At 53.5% G+C, this 20,385-nt stretch overlaps 5 protein-coding genes across 5 annotated transcripts; all 5 read right to left on the reverse strand.

The window, feature by feature from the left end:
- Window positions 1-329: 329 nt before the first annotated feature.
- Window positions 330-1,607, reverse strand: DQ04_01961000 (hypothetical protein; the record flags this gene model as incomplete). Its single annotated transcript, XM_009311350.1, has 1 exon — window positions 330-1,607. One exon carries the CDS (start codon window positions 1,605-1,607, stop codon window positions 330-332), a length of 1,278 nt encoding a protein of 425 aa, XP_009309625.1.
- Window positions 1,608-1,972: 365 nt separating this feature from the next.
- Window positions 1,973-3,004, reverse strand: DQ04_01961010 (phosphatidylinositol N-acetylglucosaminyltransferase subunit C; the record flags this gene model as incomplete). The annotated part of the gene is made up of 1 exon (XM_009311351.1): window positions 1,973-3,004. One exon carries the CDS (start codon window positions 3,002-3,004, stop codon window positions 1,973-1,975), a length of 1,032 nt encoding a protein of 343 aa, XP_009309626.1.
- Window positions 3,005-3,388: 384 nt separating this feature from the next.
- DQ04_01961020 (neurobeachin/beige protein) lies at window positions 3,389-12,844 on the reverse strand (the record flags this gene model as incomplete). Its single annotated transcript, XM_009311352.1, has 1 exon — window positions 3,389-12,844. The coding sequence occupies one exon, from the start codon at window positions 12,842-12,844 to the stop codon at window positions 3,389-3,391; it is 9,456 nt and encodes a 3,151-aa protein (XP_009309627.1).
- A 453-nt stretch (window positions 12,845-13,297) lies between these two features.
- Window positions 13,298-15,547, reverse strand: DQ04_01961030 (hypothetical protein; the record flags this gene model as incomplete). The annotated part of the gene is made up of 1 exon (XM_009311353.1): window positions 13,298-15,547. The coding sequence occupies one exon, from the start codon at window positions 15,545-15,547 to the stop codon at window positions 13,298-13,300; it is 2,250 nt and encodes a 749-aa protein (XP_009309628.1).
- A 205-nt stretch (window positions 15,548-15,752) lies between these two features.
- Window positions 15,753-20,348, reverse strand: DQ04_01961040 (hypothetical protein; the record flags this gene model as incomplete). The annotated part of the gene is made up of 1 exon (XM_009311354.1): window positions 15,753-20,348. The coding sequence occupies one exon, from the start codon at window positions 20,346-20,348 to the stop codon at window positions 15,753-15,755; it is 4,596 nt and encodes a 1,531-aa protein (XP_009309629.1).
- Window positions 20,349-20,385: the final 37 nt, after the last annotated feature.

The raw sequence follows: 20,385 nt of genomic DNA on the forward strand, positions 1-20,385 counted from the left end.
AGAGAGAGAGAGAGAAAGGGCGAAAAGGAAAAAAAAAAAAAGAATCATACGACCAAAAAAATTGGCGTGGAAGCCTCCGCTCCGAAATACATAGAAACACAAAGTACAGTCTGAGGACACAAGTGAGCCCACCCCCAGTACTGTCCGTTTTTGCTCTTATCCTTTACGTTTCCTCCCTCTCCCCTCCCTCCAACCACCAAAAGACCCCGTCGTCCCAATTTTACCTTTCTTCCTCCCTCACACACGCCTCCCATGCATTCTCTTCACAATTTCTTCAGAATAAAAAGAAAAAGAAAGGGAGGCTCCTACTTCATAATCCATGTGCTCACTTAGATGCCGTGGAAGAAGGGACATTGCTGTTGGCCGTGGTGCTTGGCGTTCACCCACTCCATGTCAAAGTCTACGCCCTTCTTCGGTTTGGGCATGGCGGCGTCAGCGTCCGGGGCAGGAGTCTCGGTGGCGGCAACCGACATGACGATGTTAATAGCCCGCTTGATGCGCTCCAGAGCATCCTCCTCTTCATCGCCGTCGAAGAGACGAATCTCTTCATCACCCTCGCGAAGCAGGCTTCCTGACAGAGCGCTGCGGCGACCACCACCACTTCCACCAAAAAGTAGTGGAATAGTTGCGCTCTCCTCCTGTGGGCTGATGGGAGAGGCGGATCTGATGATGCTACCCGCGTTGACCTCATCCAGGAGCGCCTGCGATACAAAGTAGCCCTCTTCTAATGGCATTTCGGGGGAGTCGGGTTCCCTTGTTCGCGCAAAAGCGTCCACCTGCTCGGCGCTGTCCCCATTCTGTGGCACCAGCAGAGGGCTCACGGAAATGGGAGTGGGTGGTACGGGGTGGTGGCGCTCATGCACCAGCTGGAGACCACCCACTGGCACCGGCTCACTCCGATGAGTGCTGCTCAGGTTGTAGCTACAATCGGTGTACGTATTGGTTTCTAAAGGCGAGGATAAGGCAAGAAGATCACGGAAGAGGGGTTCCGGGGCTCTGCGCTGCGGCCTCAGATCTTCCTCAAGATCCATTTCGGACACACCAATGGCCATAGGCGCAACCGGGCGTGACACTCCATGTCTTGTCGCGACAACACCAGATTTTGCCGTGAGCGCAGCGTCGCTGAGGGCTGCCCACGTGTCGCTACCGATTGGGGTTGGAATACTCAATATCTTCTTCTTATTCCTCTTTTCCGCGGAAATAGCCGCCGGTGCCGCCGTCGCCGAAGAAGCCGTTGACGTGGTGGTTGTACCGGACGGTGTCGCGCCGACTTTTGTGTTGTTATTGACGGCTCTCAGTGGCACACCGCGGTAGAAGTTCTGCACGCCGAGGAATGCCCGCAGGAGAGTGTTGCGTGTAGCAGACTCAGTAGCTGCAGCAGCGGGCTGCACTCCCGCATCGACGGGCGCCGCCGTGGAGCGTGCCCCGGCGGCCGACGACCTTGCAAGTGACGGCATCCAGTCGCTATTGCAGGAGGCGAAATTCACCCGGGCGAGACCCACTGCTGCTGCGGCCGCCGCCTTGTCGCTGCCAGCACTGCTACCCCCTGTGGCGTTTGTGCTGGAGCGCACAAGGGAGTAGCCACCATAATAACCATGGTTAGACATGGTCTTTTATACTTTTTTTTTGTTACTATTTGGATCGGTTTCAAAATGCCTCTTTATATTTCCTTGTATCTTTCTCACGCTCCTTCTTTTTCCCTCTCCCTTGCTTGACTGGCCTTGTTGCACTAGAAAGACAACTGCACAGCGGAGCCAGTTAGCATACACGCCCAGAAAGCAAAACAAGGCAAAAACAAAACAAAAAACAATGGACAAAGCCGGGCATTTGTAATTAGAGGAATGTGCTACAAGAGCAAAGAGCAACACGTAGGCATAGAGGTGAGGAGAGATGCTACTCTGGGAGTTGGATACGTTGTAACAATGATAGCAAGAACCCATATAGAAGGATTTTTTTTTTTGAGAGAGAACTATCAACGCAGCAGACCTGCGTTTGCCCATTCAGCCGCAGCAGCACTGTTGATTGGCTTCGCCTCGTCCCATGGGCCATTAATCTGTTTTTTCATGTTACCGTGCAGCGTCACGAAGCACCACGGGATGACCACCGACACCGCCACTACCAGAAGACAGTAAACCACCGCAAGCATTGGCACCAGCATCAGACAGCCCGCAGCAAGGCCGCAGAGGGCAAACGTAAGACCCACGTGCGCTGTCAAAGAGGTACGCTTGACGTGATGCCTTGGAATAGGTGACAATGTAAAGCACAAGATACCAAACGCAATAAGAGCACCGCTATGAAACGGACTTTGTATGCGTGAGGCAACGAGAATGGTGGCAAATGTCGCTGCATTAACTGCCATATTCTGTTGGTACTTCATTGTGTAGCAATTCAGGTAGTTGTAGTCTGTTTGCAAGACGTGCAGACACATAGCGAAGGTACTAAGTGCGACAATTGTATCGTTGCTGTATGTGACCGTTAGTGTTTGCAGTATGGGCGAGACGAGGATGAGTATTGCAACCAATGGAAGCACCTGTCTTCCAAGCTCCACCGCGTGCTGAATGAGCGGCGTTGGGATTTTGCCACACTCAAGCGACTGCTGACGCTGCAACTGCACGTAAAAGACGAATGAAAGCGCAAAGAGTGTCGCGTTAATTGACAGCAGCGCGTACGCGTCAACACGCTCCGACAATATCAGTACGAACACGAAGAGAAAGAACACGACAAAAGACAGCTGTTGCACAATGACAAAAGTGTCCATGACAACTTTCCCGTACTCATACGTCTTGAGGTTCACATTCTGTCGGAGACCCTGCATGAACTGCTCAGGGTCGACGTAGTTGTCCTCGTACGGCTGCCGTTCGTACAGCACCTTCCGCCACCCACGCGTGGTCGAGTTCGTCGACGACCCCCACACCAGCGGGGTACCGGAGAGCTCATCGCTGCTCGTCGCCGCGGGCTCGCGGTGTCGCTCCGCTGAGAACGCACCATGTCTCCCCATTTCCATGTCGTTCTTTTTGGTTTTATTTACCTCAACAGTCACCTTAATAGAAGAAAGGAAAGAGACCTGCGTGCAAGTGGGAATGCGCTCATTTGCGGAAGAGCGGAAACACGTAAACAAATCACTCATGGACTTCGTTCTTCCTTCCATCGTTCTTTGTTTTTTTTTTTTTGTTTTGGGTGTGTGTTTGTGCAAGAGGGGGCGTCGTTCTGACTTCGCTGACGCTCTTGCGGCCACCATACACACTTCCATTCATGGGATCCAGCCGTCAGCTGTAACGGTCCCTGAGGAGGAGGAGAATGATACTCTTGAGTCTTGAACTTTTATACTTCTGCTCCTGTCGCGTTTTTGTTTTCTTCGTGGGTTCTGTTACTGCTGTTGTTGCCTCCACTACTCCGCACGTAAGAGCAACAGCGACCCTTCCGATGATCCACAGAGAATAACCTGAGGGTTCCAGGGGTGGACGGCACAGCAGGAGAGCGTACTGCCAGCATTCAACAATGGGCAAGCAACAGTTTTCAGAATAGAGAGATAAAATGAATGAATAAAGAGGGCCGTCCCACCACACTCCTCGGATGCATTATACTTTGTATATGGTGCTGTGGTGACAAGGATGTACTGCTTCGGTGTTATGCACCAGCTTGTGATTCGCCCCGGTACCGCCAAGGAATGCATAGCAACACCATTGATGCTGATTTGATGTATCACGTGGTCCGTCATAGAAGTATACAGAATATTGGGCAAAAAACACGACGACTGAATCAACACGCGGTCAATGGGATATTTATCTGGGTGACGCAGGCTGCGCTCGAGTCTGCTGCTGGTCACGCTATGCAGCATCAGCACACCGTCCCTGCTGGCTGTCGCAACGAGGTCAAGTGTTGGGTTGATGTCCACCGCGGTGGGGTTGTCCTCGTGGCCGTACACTGTAAAGAGAAGGTCGACGTGTATTTTGCTGTGGCCGTGCTTCAGGTGGCAACTCCACACAATAAATGTGGTGTCCTCCGCACCGCTCACAAGGTACTCACTATCAGCGCTTGCGGCAATGCACACGATGCGACCCCGGTGGGCGCTCAGCCGCTCTCCCCTCCACACCGAAGAAGAGTCCAGCGGGCATACCATAAATGTGTTGTCAAAGAGGCCACCAAACGCGACAAACATCTCATTGTCGAGGCACAGCAACGCTATGTTTTCCGTCTCGCAGGGGCCGCCGCCCTTGCCACTGGTGCTTGGCACCACACCAGAGGGAAGCGGTGCCGTCCGCCGCTCTACCTCCTCTATCACGTCAACACTTGGGCGACCAGGCGCGATACCACCGCCAACACCACTATTACCGAGGCGACCTGAGAGTGAAGTTGGTGTTGTTGTTGTTGCAATCGCGCCGGGGACAGTGCCAGGCATTCCCGGTGGAGGCACCGTGCTAGCCTCCAACGCACGCTTCGTGACAGGTGTCACAACTAGACGGAATAACATGGTGGCGCCACTTCCGCCAACAACACGAACGCGGTCGGAGCCGAGCACCACTATTCGAGCCACACGAGCACACGTACGGTGGATATCAACAGTCATTGCTTTCAGCAAGCAGACGACAGGATCTGCCACCTCCTGTGGACGCCGCTCAGCGTGACTCCGTGTGAAGAGCTGAGTAGGAGTCTGTCCGATGTTGTCAAGTGAGTCAATCAGCAGCTTCTGATCCACATCGCTGCTGTGATTCTTGTCTAGCTCCTCGTAAGAATGCCAATTAAAGACATTGAGGGCGGCGATAGCTTCTTTGCCACGCTGCTTGTATCCAAAAATGAGATCAATCCAATGATGCAACATAGACGAGACATAGTCGCACTCAAGGGACTCACGCATACAATAGATAAACTCATAAGGGTCCCCGTGAGCCCAAGGCGGCAGCTCCAGGGCGTCCATGGGTTCCCCCTCTTGCCTGCACCCAAACTGCACACCATTCTTATTTATGCACAACTCAGGAAGGTAAAAAAGCTCAGGGATGAGTTCCCGCACATCCTGTAAATTGGTTGTTACGCCATGCCAGCAAGTGGCCATCGAGTGGAACATGCGGTCCGCGTGATCAAAGCGCCCCCCCTGCAGGACGATCTGCAGTGTTGTAAAAGGCTCCAGGCGTACCATGTAGTAGAGCGCAACAGCAGGTGAGCTGTAGTGGGTAAAGTAGTGCGCCGGTACATCTCCGAGTTGCTTTGTCTCTTCGTATCGCAACTCCACCCGTGCACGGCACCTTGGATCCCCGCAGATTCCTACTGGTAACGTCAAGTCACGGAATGTGGAGCTGTTCTCAAGATCGAGTCGCTCACTGGTGTAGTCCGAAAGGACCCATGGAAATACAGGATACTGCGTCAAGTCATTAAGCGTGCGGCCACCGAAAAAGTTTAACCACAGCAAGTAGTCAAAGTTGGAGATCTCGCGGCCACGCCATTGTTCCGTGCGCCGCCGCAGCAGTTGCTCTTTCTTTGGATTCTCATTGAATACGTAGAAGGGCATATAGGGAACCTTGTGTCGTTCCGCTGCAGTACGTATATTGCTCACGGCAATGCGCATATCTGCTATGGTGGCAAAATTAATCATAACACTCCGTCCATCACGGAACCACAACTCGAGAGCGCTACGCTGCATACGAAATCTTCGCCCTGGCGCCAGAATTGATGTATGCCCAGATGGATAGATAATACTACGTGGCTTGATGAGAAATGAATCTACATTTTCTGCGATGCGTTGGTTATACGATGTGTTTTCGTCATCGAAAAAGATGCAGAGATCCCCTTCTCGGATCATTAAAGTTGCGCTCCAGCAATGCATCATATAGGGTACCTCGCAGGCCATGGAGAAATGAACAGTTGGGTTGATCTCCTGTGTCGACGGGAGAGCCGAAATACTGGCGATATCTTCCACACTCTCTTCCCCCTTCCTTCCCTCTTCTCCATCCTCTTCGTCCTCATTACGAGCCTCGTCAGACGAGAGTAGCAGCTGCTCCCCGCCGCGCAAGCTCAAGCTCTGTGTTCCAGGCGGCTGTGTATCGGGCGGGAGCGATCCCATTGCAGTGATGTTCGCATGGTCTGTGCCATTGAAGTCGAACAACAGTTTTCGACGCACAAGTAATTGCTGCTCCACCTCCCGTAGCCGGACGTATTTGATGCTGTGCTGACCCGCAGGGTCAAGATCCCAAATGGTGCCCTTGCACCGGTCAAGGAAGCGCGTCCACACAGTGTTGAACACCACCGTGGCGAGTGTGTGAGCCGCCTGTGGGGTGTATCGCTCAGTTGATGCCACAACCTCATCTCGTTGTTCCGTGGTCGCCTGCAGGTACTCCTCCAGCGCGTCGAGCATCGTCTTTCGCACCACACTAAGGTTGGTGATTATCTCGTGCAGCTGCGCCATCGTCATGGCATGCTCCTGCTCGATGTGCTGCACCATACTTTTCTCTGTTAACTGATCCCGTTCCATCGTTAGCGTACATTTAAATATGAACGCGTCATAATCCTGGCGAGAGGCCACCTCCACAAAGTCGCTCATTGAGCTCACACGTCCGCGATAACATAGCCAATCAAGTGTGCCTTTGAGCGTTACTAGCGCGTAACCATCCGACGGCGCCTCCGTGTGAAAAACCTGCATTTGGTTGAAGGCTTTTCGATGAAGGATGCAGAGGCACTTGATGCGGTCCAAAATCTCGTGGTTGGCATCTTGAAGGCGTAGTGATGGTCCTTGTACCGAGAATCGCAACCGCCGAGTGAGGAGCTCATGCAAGCTGAGAATCATTATCATAGAACTGGACAGAGGCGAATGTTCCTTCTGCTCCGTCAATTGTCGGCGAAGCAGCATAAATGATCCTTGCTCGTTCTCTACAAGTTGCACCCAACGCGCAGCCAGAAAGAGTATGTCGTCCACCTGCGCTTCGTTGCGTAGCGTAAAACTACACAACAAGCGGAATAGTCGCACAAAAAGACGCATACAACCACCCTTTCGAAGCCGCCGCCCGCGTGGACAGACGTCCATGCCACCATTACCGCTGCTGCTGCTGTTGCTGCTAGTTCCACCCCAGTTGAGAATCGTGCTATGCACCGTGATAAGATCCATTGTACGCGCCGCAAGTGAGGCATGTAGCCACACACCATCAGGTGCATTGTGAATCCACATCAGGTCACCAGAACGGAATGAGGTTCGATCTGGCATTTCACAGGGTTCTTGAAACAGCGATAGGGACTGGGACTGCTCCTGTTTTTGCTGTGCGTTTTGACCAACGGCGGTCACCACTAATTCATCCGCTTCAGTATATCCACGCTTGCGTTGCGGCTCTGGGTGCCGTACCACACCGTACGCCTGATATGTTGTGGCAGAGTAGAAGAGCACGTCCTCAATCACGAAGAGAAGTGCAGTAAAGTTTGAAGAAGCCAATTGGCCACCAAGTACAAAATTTGTCCCGCCATTCCCATCCCGACGGGCAGTAAGCAATTCTATGTACTCCTTCACCACTCTTATCAGGACTGCATTTAGAAGAACATGGGCGCGCTGTTGGACAAGGTAGGCCACCAGAAGCTCCAACTCAGATGCCCCATATGTCTCCTGTCGAAGCGCAAGAAAGACAGAACGGGTAAATATAACCGTTGTTGCCGCAAAAAGGGCTGACCCCTCATTCGATTGTTCATTGCGTGATTCATCCTCAGAGAGATACAAATCAACGATACTCGCGTACCACCCTGGCACCGAGACAATCGCCTTCCATGACGATGGGTCGTGCTCTACCAGGGAAGCAATGTCCTGCATCGCCTTGGTCTTCATTGCCTTATTCTGGCAGCGTTTCATCAGCTGTAGCAGCGGTGTCAGGGCGGGGGCAAAGACAATCTTGTCACTCCCCCCCATCTCAACACATCCCTTCAACGAAACATCAAACCGACCCGTTAGGGCCGCACGAAGCGTTTCGTACAGCCCGACATCCACATCTGCAGCCTGGAGTTTATCTCGCAGCCACGACAAGGAAACATCGTACATGACATGTACTGCCTCGTGAGATGTCAACAAGGCGGGGTTTAGCAACTCCTGCGTCCGCCGTGAACGGCTTACAAGCAAGCAAAAGAATAGCAGGGCTTCGTTTCGAAGGGCAGCACGAGCATCATCGAGAAGTGGAATGAGAACTGCGGCGAACTCCTTCTTGCCCATAAAAACAGCAAGGAGAGGGTTTCTGTTGACAACCAGAAGTCGGGTGCGCTCTAGAATTTCAATGACCAATGAAGTCTCCTCCCTCTTGTCTTCCACCACACTCTTCACCAAACGGAGAATAGCCTCTGCGTCATTCAGTGTGACAGGACCCACCATGATTGTCTCCATGAGAGAAAAGAACTCTGTCCGCATTGCATAGTGATGTGTGGTTTCCGTGTTGTATACATGTGCCACCTCACCGGCGATGAAGCTAAGAAGGTCGAGGCCGCTCACACGCTGGCGCAATGTAGTGTTTGTGCCGCACACAATATATTGTGTCTTGATGAGCATCAGCTGCGTTGGTTCCGCGCACGCGTGAAGTAGATCCCCAGAGAGAAAGAGAACTGTGTACGCCGCGTCGAAGACGGCGCCATCCGGCAGAAGTGCAGTGCAGAGATTGCACAAACGCTGTGGAAGGTTGGGGCAGTGGTAGGCGACGAACTGCTGCAGCACGTGGGAGATCATAGGAAAAAGGCCAACCTCCAGTACATCCGCACGCACAATGTTGCTAAGGAGCAGTGACTCCACCAGCTTCAGCAGGTCGTCCAGCGCCTTACGCGTCGCCTCCGGTACTGTCTTGCGCTTCGCCGCGGGTACACGGCACTGAAACGGAAGCTGTGGGTTCACCAGCAGAACAAGCAGCGGTACCACCACTGTCTGCAGCGCCCCGAGCACGCAAATAGAGTCTATGATGCTGCTGGTGTTACATGCGACGGTACCCTCGTAGGTGATGAGCGGCCTCTCCGATGGCTTCCCGCGCGGCAACGTCGCCAAGTTCCGCAGCTGACCACGCTCGCCAAAGCGGGGGTCGACACACACCGCCACGTGCGAGGCGTACGACTTCACATTCAACACATCAGTTTCCCCGACAAAGAGCTCCATCACATCCTTTGCAGACAGCGCGCGACTGAAGAAGTACACGGCGGTCATCTGCCCAGTGAAGGAGCCACCGGAGGTGCGCTGCTCAACGTCCTCACCACGCGTACCAATGAAAAAGAAGCCCCGCAACAACTGTGGGTATTGCACTTGTGACACAGTCGTCACCTCTGCCCCGTTGATGAAAAGCACGAACTCGCTCTTGGTAAATGGAAAGATGGCCTGTCGATGAACCACCGCCAGATGTGTCCACGACTGTGGCGTAAGGCTGAAGCTTAACCCCAGCTCAAGAGTCTTTTTCTGTGCATCTTGGAAAATAACAAAAACTCCATCAGCAGTGGCTACAACCTCCAAAACAGTTCGCTTCTCTACCCCTTGCAGCGAGAAGATGCATTGCGACATACGTCGGTCAACGCGACGCTCCAACCGCAACCACATACATACAGAGTAGCCATCTGCAGGGAAGTCCGGCAACATAGCCTTTACGCCAGTCAGTCCACTATACTCGCGGAAGGCGATGTAGTTTTGTCGTTCCGTCTGACGGTTAAAAAAAGCGTAGGAGGCGACATTCAGTACCTCAATAACTATTGGCACAAACCGACATCTTTCCTCTTCGCTGTTTGTATGAACAATACTGATCAGGAACTGCTTTGTCTCACGTACATTAATATGGTGGGTGGCAATGTTCATCATGAGTGCCAGCACCATTTCTAGAAGGGCAGTTCCAGTAACAACAGGAATCAACGCCGTCAGCGACTCAAACAAACCGACATTAGCCACCATCCACAGCGAGACACGTGAGTCTTTCAATGTGTGTGAGATACGGGCAAGGAGGTACTCAAGTGCGTCACGGTGTTTCGTCTTAAACTCTGTCACTGTGGTGAAAATACGCAATAGTGGCACCAATATCTCTGGATTCTGCATTATTGTGTAATTCTTCTCACCCGCATGTGAGACGGGTGAATTAGGAGTTGATTGGGTCCCCCGTACATATGGGCCATCCTCTGGTGAGCCACTATCCTCCTCGTACACAAGCGAGAGAATGCAATAGACGAAGTTTCGCCACGACCCTCCTCGCGAAGCAAACCAAGCACTCCTAAAGCAATCGACTAGCTGCTCGGCACTAACAGTCTCGAAAAGATGGGCACGCAGGGCGGGATTTCCCTGCAGAAGCAGGGAAATGGTGTGCAGAATGGACGAAAGGCCGAGCGACGCCTTTACACCGCTCCACGGTAAGTTTGCTCGATGCAATAAACGGAGAAATGCGTCAGGTGTGCTGCTCGCACTGCCACAAAGCACGTTTTGCAACTGCCGCACGGGACCCCAAGAAGGCGAGTCCGCGCGAAGAGCACGAATAGAAGCTCGTATGCATTGCAAAATGGACAAAAAGATGTGGTCTTCGTCCTCCGCATCGATGGGGACCGTCGTCTCAGAGATTTCTCCATCCAACTTCGCACAATGACTCAAAGACTCCCATGTGAACTTCACCAGTAACTCCATACGCTGCGGGTACTCCGTATCGGCGCAGCGGTGGGTGAGTAGGGCGGTCAGCATCTGCTCCGCATCCCTTCGAATGTCCCTCACGGGGAGAAGTGAGAGGGCAATGCCGGCCTGATCCTTCAAGACACCACACTGTATCTCTGGCTGGCGCATCAACTGCGTAAGCAGGTATGTTACCCATCCGCCAATATTACCCGCCCGATTCTCTATTCCATCGGTAATGCTAAATTTGTTGGCAATAGTCGCAAACAATGCAATGCCATTACTCTGCAAGATAGCATCCACCACAGAGGCGGAGTTGGGACCATAGACAGACGATAGCAAGACGGCACAGAGAGGCACCAAGACATTCGGTTTATCGTGCAGAGTATCACCCGCCTCACCAGTGAGGAGTGTGTCGAGAATGACACCCACCTCATCCTCTACACTACTCATTGTGTCCCTTTCCCATGTGGACGGTGGGCGAGTAAGCATGTAGTGCAGCAGGTACACCGCCGCGTACTGAAGTCGTGGATCTTCTCGAAATGCCTTTAAGGCACGTTCGTGAAACAGCATACGATACAGCCCAGCATTTAATAACGGTTTCAGAACACTAATACGTTGCTTCTCCGGTGCCCCTACATCATTCAGCGGCAGTGAGTAAATGACATACTTCATCAGTGTGTCGTAGATGCAGGATACTGGTGCAAGAAGCTCAGGGGCATTTAGAATACTCTTGAGTATGCTTAGCTCAATCTCTATGAATTGGCGCAGTACCGCTGAGTTGCTTCGCACCTCCGCCATAGTCTTTATGTGACGCTGTGTTTCCAAAAGACCAAGATAGCAATGCAGGAATTCGTCCGCACTGCTGTTATCGGCCAAACGGTCAAACCGCGGTCGGGGGAGTACCAGTACTTTGTCAGACATCCTGCGAACACGAAACACTTCTATATCTGTGATAGACTGCAACTCCTGCATACACTCGCTTCGCATTATCGCGTAGCCCTTGTCGTTAAGGGCGCACTCGTATCTTGTTCCCATCACTTGAAGCGCCTCCACCAGATTGTCAATGAAATATACAGAGCCCATAGCCTGGATGGTTAGAAGTGGGCATTCTCGCAGCAGCTTCGTGACAAGCAACAAGCTGCATGACAACTGGCGTAGCAGCACGTCCGACTCCTTCTGCTCCTTTACAACAAGGAAACGGGCGAGTTGAACACCAGTGCCCGCGAGTGAAACATGAACAATGTGTTCACTTGGATCTTGGTACAAACTCGGTATAAGGAGCGCCAGCGAGCACAACACCTCCGCCACCATCTGCTCCTCCTCCTCCCCCGGCATATTCAAGTCCAAAACACCCTTCGAGCAGTAAAGGAACAGATGCCCACATTCGGCAACAATTGACTCGCGCACTACGGAGCGGTCAACGTCACCACTAACACTAATTACACCTGTCGAACTCGGTGATTCTATTGAGGAATTGCGGTGCGGCAATGTCACAAGTGATGCAATGGAGTTGTTCTCAGACCGATAACGCACCTGCCCCTTCGCAAGTTGACTGTTTGGCAGTCCTGTAGCGTTGTTTGCTATTGGCATCGCCCCGACGTGCAAAGCAACCAGCAGTCGCAACACATTGTGGAGGATCGTCATCACCTCCCTGCGCAAAACAGCGTATGAGTGCCGCACCGCGCCTACGCTGCTTTTGCTTGTGTCGGTATTAAAAGTACCTTCCTCTGTGTTCTCGGACGCAACTGCCGCACCACTTGTGGCTATACCCCTCGCAGCAGCAGCATCCCACATAGTGGTTCGGCTCATCAGTCGTGAACGAACAAATTGAAGCACTATCAACAAGTGCTCGTCAAGCCCCAACTCCACCATCGCTACACCACTCTTAGATGGACTCGCATTTGCCAGCGCAAGAAGGTTAGGGAGGGAGACACGCAGGAAAGGAACAAGGTCCGCCTCATCATAGTTAGCACAGCCACGGCCTAGACGCTGTATCAGAAGCACGAGTAACTTCACCGGTACATCGACTGGCGATGATTCCGTCTGGAGGAATTGCAGCACAACCCCCTCAAGTCCCGTGTCGACTGGGGAAGGGTGGTGCACCTCCGCTGCTACGCTTCTATGACTGTCCAGCTCCGCACGAATGCCTGCAGCTGCGGGTGCGGCAAGGAATGATGCGAACTCCATCTCCTCCCGCTGATCTCGCCGCACCGCATCATTGTCAGGCACGCTGCTAGTGACCTTTCTACCCACGAAAAAGAATTTTAGCATTACACTTTGCCTAGATCGGAGAGTAGCGTGCACTCACACAGACACACCCACACACACACACACACACACACACACACGCGAACTTTGATTGGGACGTGTTGAGCCCAGTTTTCCCCTCTTGTCCTTTCTCACCTTGGTTTTTTTTTCTGTTTGCCTTTCGTTCTCGTTCTTTTTGTCTTTTATTTTCTTTCGTTTCAACAGTAAATGAGGCTAACGGTACACTTCCCTAAAGGACAACACGGCATGTACCTCTTCACTGAGAGTGCAAACAAGAAGGGAAGAAGCAAAAATGTAACTTCTCCTGTCGGTTCGAGTGGGGTGGCAAGTAGACATGTAAAGAATCTCATTGTGCCTTGAGTGAGTAGCACAACCATGAGAGCAACGAGAAGCACCACATTCCAATCACGCCAAGGAAATACTCGTACTTCCAGGAAGAGTATCACTTACCGGAGGTTAATGCGACTGCGTTGACTCTTCCACCTTCTTGCGCCCATCCCGCAGTGGAGGTGTGGAAGAACCTTCCGCTGATGCAGTGGGCGCCAGCGACCCTACTCCTTCTGGGGATCCCCTTCCATGCTGCCGTTGTATCGAAGCCGTCTCGCGAAGCAATTCGTCAAGTCGTGCCCTAACGGGACGCAAAAGAACTTCCCGTGTCGCCGCATTTGCAATGTACACACTAAGCAAGGTTTCCAGAGTACTCCATTTCTTCTCCACAGTACCAGCAGCTGTTTCAATCTCCTTCGGCTTCTTGCGAGCGATGCCAGAAAGTGGCGAAGATACCTCCGCAAAGAACGCTTGTACAATACGATCACAGCATGACTTAATCTCACTCTCCACATCCTTCTTCGACTCCCGCGATGACTGCACAATCTCAAGCCGTCGCTGAGCAATCCTGGTGAGGTCGATACGTTTCTCCACAACAGTGATGTTTTCATCGATGCGTGACAGTTCTTCGCGAAGGTGCAACAGGTGAGAAAGTTGGCACATAAGGCCCTTAAGAACACTGTACTCCCCTTGCTGATGTCCCATTATCTTCGCGAGCTCCTGTACCTGTAACAGTGTGCAGTGAATGGCCTCCTCTGCAAATACGGAGAAGACAGAAAGCTCCAAGGAGGGGTACAGCAACCGCAGAAGCGACACACAGTTGTTGAGGGCAGGAATATCGGTGTCTTCGGTAGTATTGTCTTTACACAAAAACTGCTGTGCCATAGCCTTGGTTGGAGAACAGCGAACGATAGCCTCGCGCAGGAAGACACTTGTGCGAAAGATGAGCCGCTCTTGTGTGTCCTGAGTCATCTTTGTAAGCAGCCCGCCGAGCTCAGCGACGCCGTCTTCCTGTCGCACATTGGCACGCTGTATCTCTTCAATGGTCTGCGCCAGCTCCCCGAGTTCGTCCAACTGCAACAGCCGGGAGCGAAACACGTGGTACACCTCATTGGAGACACCCACAACGAGCTGTGGGAAAACGCGTGCGCTAAAGTCCTCGCGTAACCACACTTCATCAAAGACTTCCTTTTCATGCGCAAGGGCAATTTTCATGAGCTCAATAAGGTGAATCACAAGCTGCGGCATACTCTTGCTGGTCGTGCCACTACCGCACCACTCCTCCAGCCAATTTTGCAGGAGGGGGCCAACTATCACAACACGCGCCTCACGGTAGGCATCCAGGATATCGTTGTCGCTCATGTCGTCCTCCATCTGCCCCTCGCCACGACGCGCTTCCATCATGCGGCGTAGCGACGCCTTCTCGCTGAGCTTCTCACAAAAGATGCTATTAATGGCACTGAGCTTCTCCGATACCATACGTTGTCTCTCTGTGCTTTCCTCCGCGCCGTGGAATGAGAGTGGTGTTGTGATGAGTTCAGTATCGGCAGCAGAACCTGGAGCTGCGTTTTCACTACTCTGTTGCTTCTGGTAGAAGGCGCATTGGTACAGATCGGCGTCAGTTGTCGCAGTCTGTGCGGCTTGCAGAGACACCACAACAGCATCTTTTAAGCACTGGAATGCGCGCTGTTGGGCTACAGCCAACTTCGTTGCATACACCTTGGAGGACAAGAACTGCGGATTCCGTGATAAGAATTGCATTTCCTCCTCCATCTCCTGCAGCATACCAGGATAGCGAGCGGAGGTTGCCGACAGCGTTGGCTGCTCAGCCTCCCGCGTGAGAACCCCAATGCGTGTGAAGTGTTTAATCATACGCTGCAGCTCCTCCTGCACCATCTCCAGCTTCGTCTTGCGCACCATCAGTGCCGATGCGTTGCTGCTCAAATGATTGCTCTGCTCCTGGACGGCACCTGTCACATCACGCATGGATCCCAGGCAACTCGACAAGCTGTTGAGTACGCTCAGACACTGCTCCCCTATTCGTCGCCCATTCTGCGCACGCTCCAGCCACTGCTGCAGGCCCTCCACACGGGACTCGCACTCCGCCTTGGCGATCTGCCGCAGTGTTGCCTCCACCGCCTGCGCCTCCTTGTCCCTTGACCCCTCCGACAACTCACCACTACCACCACCACCACCACCAGCAGTGCCACTAATAGAGGGGGCGCGGCGCAGCGAAGAGGTTAGTGTCATTTGACCCTCTGAAAGCGAGCCACCGAGCTCCCTGAGCCTCCCGTGGAACGGCACGGGGTGCTGGAACACCTTTGAAACTGGGGCGAGAGCAACATCAAGTCGGTGGAAGAATTCTGCGTCTGAGAGCATAATAACAATTGCTACCCAATATCTGACACACACTATTATACACAGTTCCAACAGGGAATCAAGGAAAGAAAACGGACAAGAGGATACGTTCATTCCATTTTAGCTTGCAAAACAGAGAAGTATGGAGACACAGAAACAAATTTAAATACACCACAATAAATACGCCCAACCAGTGAAGCCCCACCCTCTTTCCCGCCCGTAAACTTCACGCAGTCGTATTGCGTGGCTGTGTGTGGGCAGGCTCACGTGCAACCCTCGCATCCAACACAAGTTCCCCAAGCTCCTCGCTGCCCACCCGCGCAGCTGCACAGTACCGGTACACATCCGCCACATCAGTGCGGCACCGTACACTCAGTGTCGGGGAGGTATTCTTGTTAGCAGAACGCAGCGACCGCAGCAGCGCAGGAACGACTCGTTCGTGCACTTGCAGCAAGGTGCCACTGTCGGCAACTGATGCAGACTGCTCACACCACGTCGCAAAGCACGCATTACCCGTCGTTAGGAGGCGGTGGAGCTCCGGCAGAAGCCATAAACCTGTCTGGTCAGTCTTTCCCAGTTGGCCCGTCAATACACGAGCGGCACATTCAACCGTCTTGGCCTTCACAAGGCCCACCTCATGAGTGAGTGCCCCAGCTAGTAGTATATTCACCGCATCATGAACAGAAAGCTGGCTCTCCTTCACAAGAATATTTTGCTGTACCTCGTCTAGCCACGCTTTTTCCGCGCCCTGACGGCCTGTCACATCTATTGCGGCAACCGCAAGCAGAGCAGCACTTTCTATTGTAACGGGGCGCAGCTGTCCCGTGTTCATCAGGAGGTGTTCCACGAAGTATATCAGCCGCTGAGACTCGTCATGATGGCGTGTAGAACATGCGGTGATAAGACAACAAGAACAAAGAGCCTCAATCAGCGCCGTCGCCGCCTTCACAGAGTACAATGACTGTAGATCATTCTGTTTTTCATTCCTTTCAGCATCTGCAGCGCCGCCATCCATTCCCGCAGCCTGTCGCCTCACGAGAGAAAACACAATGTCACACACCAAATTGGGATCGCCAATATGGTCGCAGTTAATCTTCGTCAAATACCGCAAAGCGGTGCCGACACGTCGAGGATTACGCACCACATCCCCCGTCCACAACTTCTCCGAAACCACCTGTAACACTGGCAAGGCCTCCTCTGATGGGAACGGAACACTGTAGAGCATTGCAAAGACACACCGCCAGTAATACAGCTCCGCAACCTTCTCCTCCGGCATGACCTGCAGACCTGCTGTCAGCAACGATGCCGGCAACGCGTGCGGGGGAAGTGCATGCACAATCGCCCGCGTGGACACACACTGACGATCGTACTGCCTGAGTCTGCAGACATACTCTGAGAGAGAGACGATGGCCATCAGCCGCTTGCGCTGCTCATGCGGCAAAATGTCGTCACTGGCCTCTTTCGCAACAGACACGAGTCTTTTAATACCGATACCGAGGTACATGTCGAAGGCAGGTTGTGGCGGCTGGTCAAAGAAGCCAAGCACCCTAACAACTGAGACGACATCCTCCAGGCTATGTGACTGCAACACCGCCGCAACAGACTCGGGTCTTTCGATCAGCGTGTTCATGCGCCCCACGACACTTGTCGCGAGCGCCACCAGTGGATCAACAGCGGCATGCGTGTCTTGGGTGCCGGCAGAATGCCAATCCCTCGAAACACTACTTTGATGCTCTGGTGTCGACACAAACGCACTGGGGCGAAGAAACCCAGAAGACTGAAGCGCTTTTAGGATGGACTGGCACTGCTTGAGGCTGCACGTCTGCACCTTTTCTGCGACATTACGAGCCAGTGCGTCCAAAACTCGCCCGTTCCACACACCGAGACGTGCAAATGCATTCAGGAGCAGCGAAAGTTCCAGCGGCTCCATCCCCTCAGACATGTCCCGCACCAGTGGAAGAACTTCATACAGCAACGCGTAGTGCCTAACCCCCACGTTTTCAAAACTCTGCACGAGCATGACAACCTCCTGTGGGGATATCTGATGAGAGTTGCCACTGCTAATGGTACCACTGTTGTTGGTGTTCTTGCTATTGGAATTGACGTGTTGCTGTAGGCAGGAGCAGGCGGCGTCACCCAAAGCTTTAAATGCCTCGTGGGTGATCATCTTCACTTCATCCATTGTGTCATCGATAGACTCCGCAGACTCTTCAACTCCTGCTTCTTCTGGCACCACTTCCACTTCCACGTCATTGTCTGCCAATGCATCGGTAGACACGACACCGTAAAGCTGCGCCAAAGTGTAAGCAAGGAGAGCCGTTTCGCGTAGCGGTGGTGGTGAGGTGGATTCAGCCATTAGAGTGCGGGCATTGCCCATCGCCACCACCACGAGATTGACCAGTGCATCCATTTCGTTGGGTTTAACTGCTCCAGCCTTTAGAAGTGGTAACAAGCGACGAATCATTGATGTCGTCTTCTTCGGTGCTGTCTGCAGCAGTGCCGCGATACGGCGAAGAAAGGCAGACGGCATAGACAGCACGTGCGCCCTTCTCATGCCGTCAAGGAGAGACTGTGTATCATAGAGAGTCAACTCCACAACCTCGCTGCGTTGCAAGAGTGTGGCAATAGCCTCTTGAGCCTCTGACTCCCTGACGAGACCCTTTGAACACAACTCTCCCATTGCCTTTGCGAGAGCACCAACTTCGTACGCATTCGAGACAGGCGCGAGGCAGCACACCTGCTGCGCCGCGGCATCAAGCGGATGTGGCGATGAAACGTTTTTAGTTGCTGCAGTTTCATTGTCCACAGCAAAGTTGCCGCTGCTGCCACCATCCTCTAGCCGTGTGTAACCTGCACCTCTACCCTCAGGGGTGAGTAGATGCAGTAACATCACAAGACCCTTGGGCTGCTGTATCTGCGCGATACCGTCGATAGCGCCATTTCGAAGCTTCTCATACAGCTCTCCAGCACGCCGCACGCACATCTCTTCCTCCCGCAGGAAAGTCACCGCTTCGCTTCGAAATGCATGGAGAGCCTGCATGATAAGAGCAGTAAGACCGGCAATGACAGCCGCGTCTTGCTCAGATTTCTGCGTCTCGCCACTGTTTCCATTATCGCTCCCGCTATCGACCACACCTGTTGACAAACGTTCGATGGCCTCTTCAAGTGTGGGTTCCAACGCAACGTAAACAGTCACTACTCGTGGGCACCGGAGCTGCGACAAGGCAAGTAGAAGCTGTGCCGCCTCATGGCTTGTCAACCTGCAAGCGGAGTCGCAAACAACAACGCGATCCGCAGTTTGTTCAAGACACGGCAGCAGAGCCGAAAGACGTGAGCTTTCCCATAAAGGTACAGAATTTGTCTTGCTTGAAGACCTCATTGCCGCCTCGCTGTATCGAGACAAGCCCTGCAGAAACGGGATAAGCTGTGCGGGTTGGGCTAACTCCATGTGAGTCAAGAAACAGTTGCAGAGGAGATTTATGAGATCCTCCGAAACATCAACATCAAGACGCGTGAAATTCGTCATGAGCACCGAGCACTCAATGTGTCGCAAAGTGCCTGGAAGTGTTTCATTCAGTAGAAAAAGCCTTGGCCGCGCCGCATCAACTATGCGCTGCAGCACCGGTGCATCGGCAACTTCCGGTGCACTATTTCGCAGACGCGCCAGCACCTGCAATGCAACGCAAATATCTTTTACAGTTGAAGATGCCAGTGCCGGGGGAAGCAGCGCAAGGGCGGTGCGGGATACTTGCGCCATGCTCTCTCGCTGCTGCAGTCGAGAGGCCACAGAGAGAAGGTGACAAACATCCGAAGGTCGCTTAGTAGTCCCTCCCGCCGATGGACCGAGCGCCGCATCGATCATCGGCAGCACCCGTGTCAGTGCCGCGTGCACCCTCTCAACATCTTCGTGGGTGCATGCTGCCTCGAGGCGCTGGCACGCCTGCAGAATGTGGAGGCAGTCAACAACCTCGAGTGGGGGCAGCGACCGCTCCTTCAACAGAAGCAGCGCGTCGACGCCATGCGTGAAGAGCAATGCAGCCTGCTTTGGCAGCAACGATTCCATCTCAGTTGAACCACCGAGTTGGTCACCGTCATGGTCACTCTCATCTTTCCTCATCTCATCAACATCAGTGCTGCTGCTGCTGCCGCCGCAATCCAGCATCTTCCCAACAAGATTAAAGACGGAGGTGATGGCGCTTCGGTGCTGTTTGAGCTCCAACTCTGTCAGCGCTTCAGCGCCAGTCATGGGCGCCTCCAGCGCTGTCAGTAGCGGTGTGCAGAGCTCGGTCACGACAAAATTCCGACCGGCGCTTCTGCCGTCCCTGAGGTTCAGCAGCGGCATGCAGATGGACATCACCTGCCGCGGTGACGTTAGGTGCGACTTGTTCACCCGAACCCACTGCAGCGTCTCGACAACGCGCGGGGTCGTCGTGGCGGCACCGAACGCNAGGTGCGACTTGTTCACCCGAACCCACTGCAGCGTCTCGACAACGCGCGGGGTCGTCGTGGCGGCACCGAACGCAGCCGCAACGCTCAGAAGCTTCCCCACCTCCACGCAGAACGTGGCAGAAGTAGCATCCACGTCCGAGAGCGCGTCCGCACCGCGCACCTCTTTGCGAAGGATTTTCATCGCCTCCCCCATCAGTCTCTGCCGCTCCTCTGCTACCGTGACGGTGTTGAAGTCGCGAGGTGACGTCGTGTCGCGGCGGTTGAGCGCGTGGGGTGGACGTTGGTACTGCTGGCGGATGCGCAGAAGTGCCGCGAGGACAGACTGCGACCGCGCCGCGGGTCCATGGCACAGCCGTCGACAGGGGCAGAGCATCGCTGCGTTGACAAATAAATCCCCTCACCCCCCCCCC

The sequence above is a fragment of the Trypanosoma grayi genome (assembly GCF_000691245.1).
Source record: "Trypanosoma grayi strain ANR4 Tgr_196_V1, whole genome shotgun sequence".
NCBI lineage: Eukaryota > Euglenozoa > Kinetoplastea > Trypanosomatida > Trypanosomatidae > Trypanosoma > Trypanosoma grayi.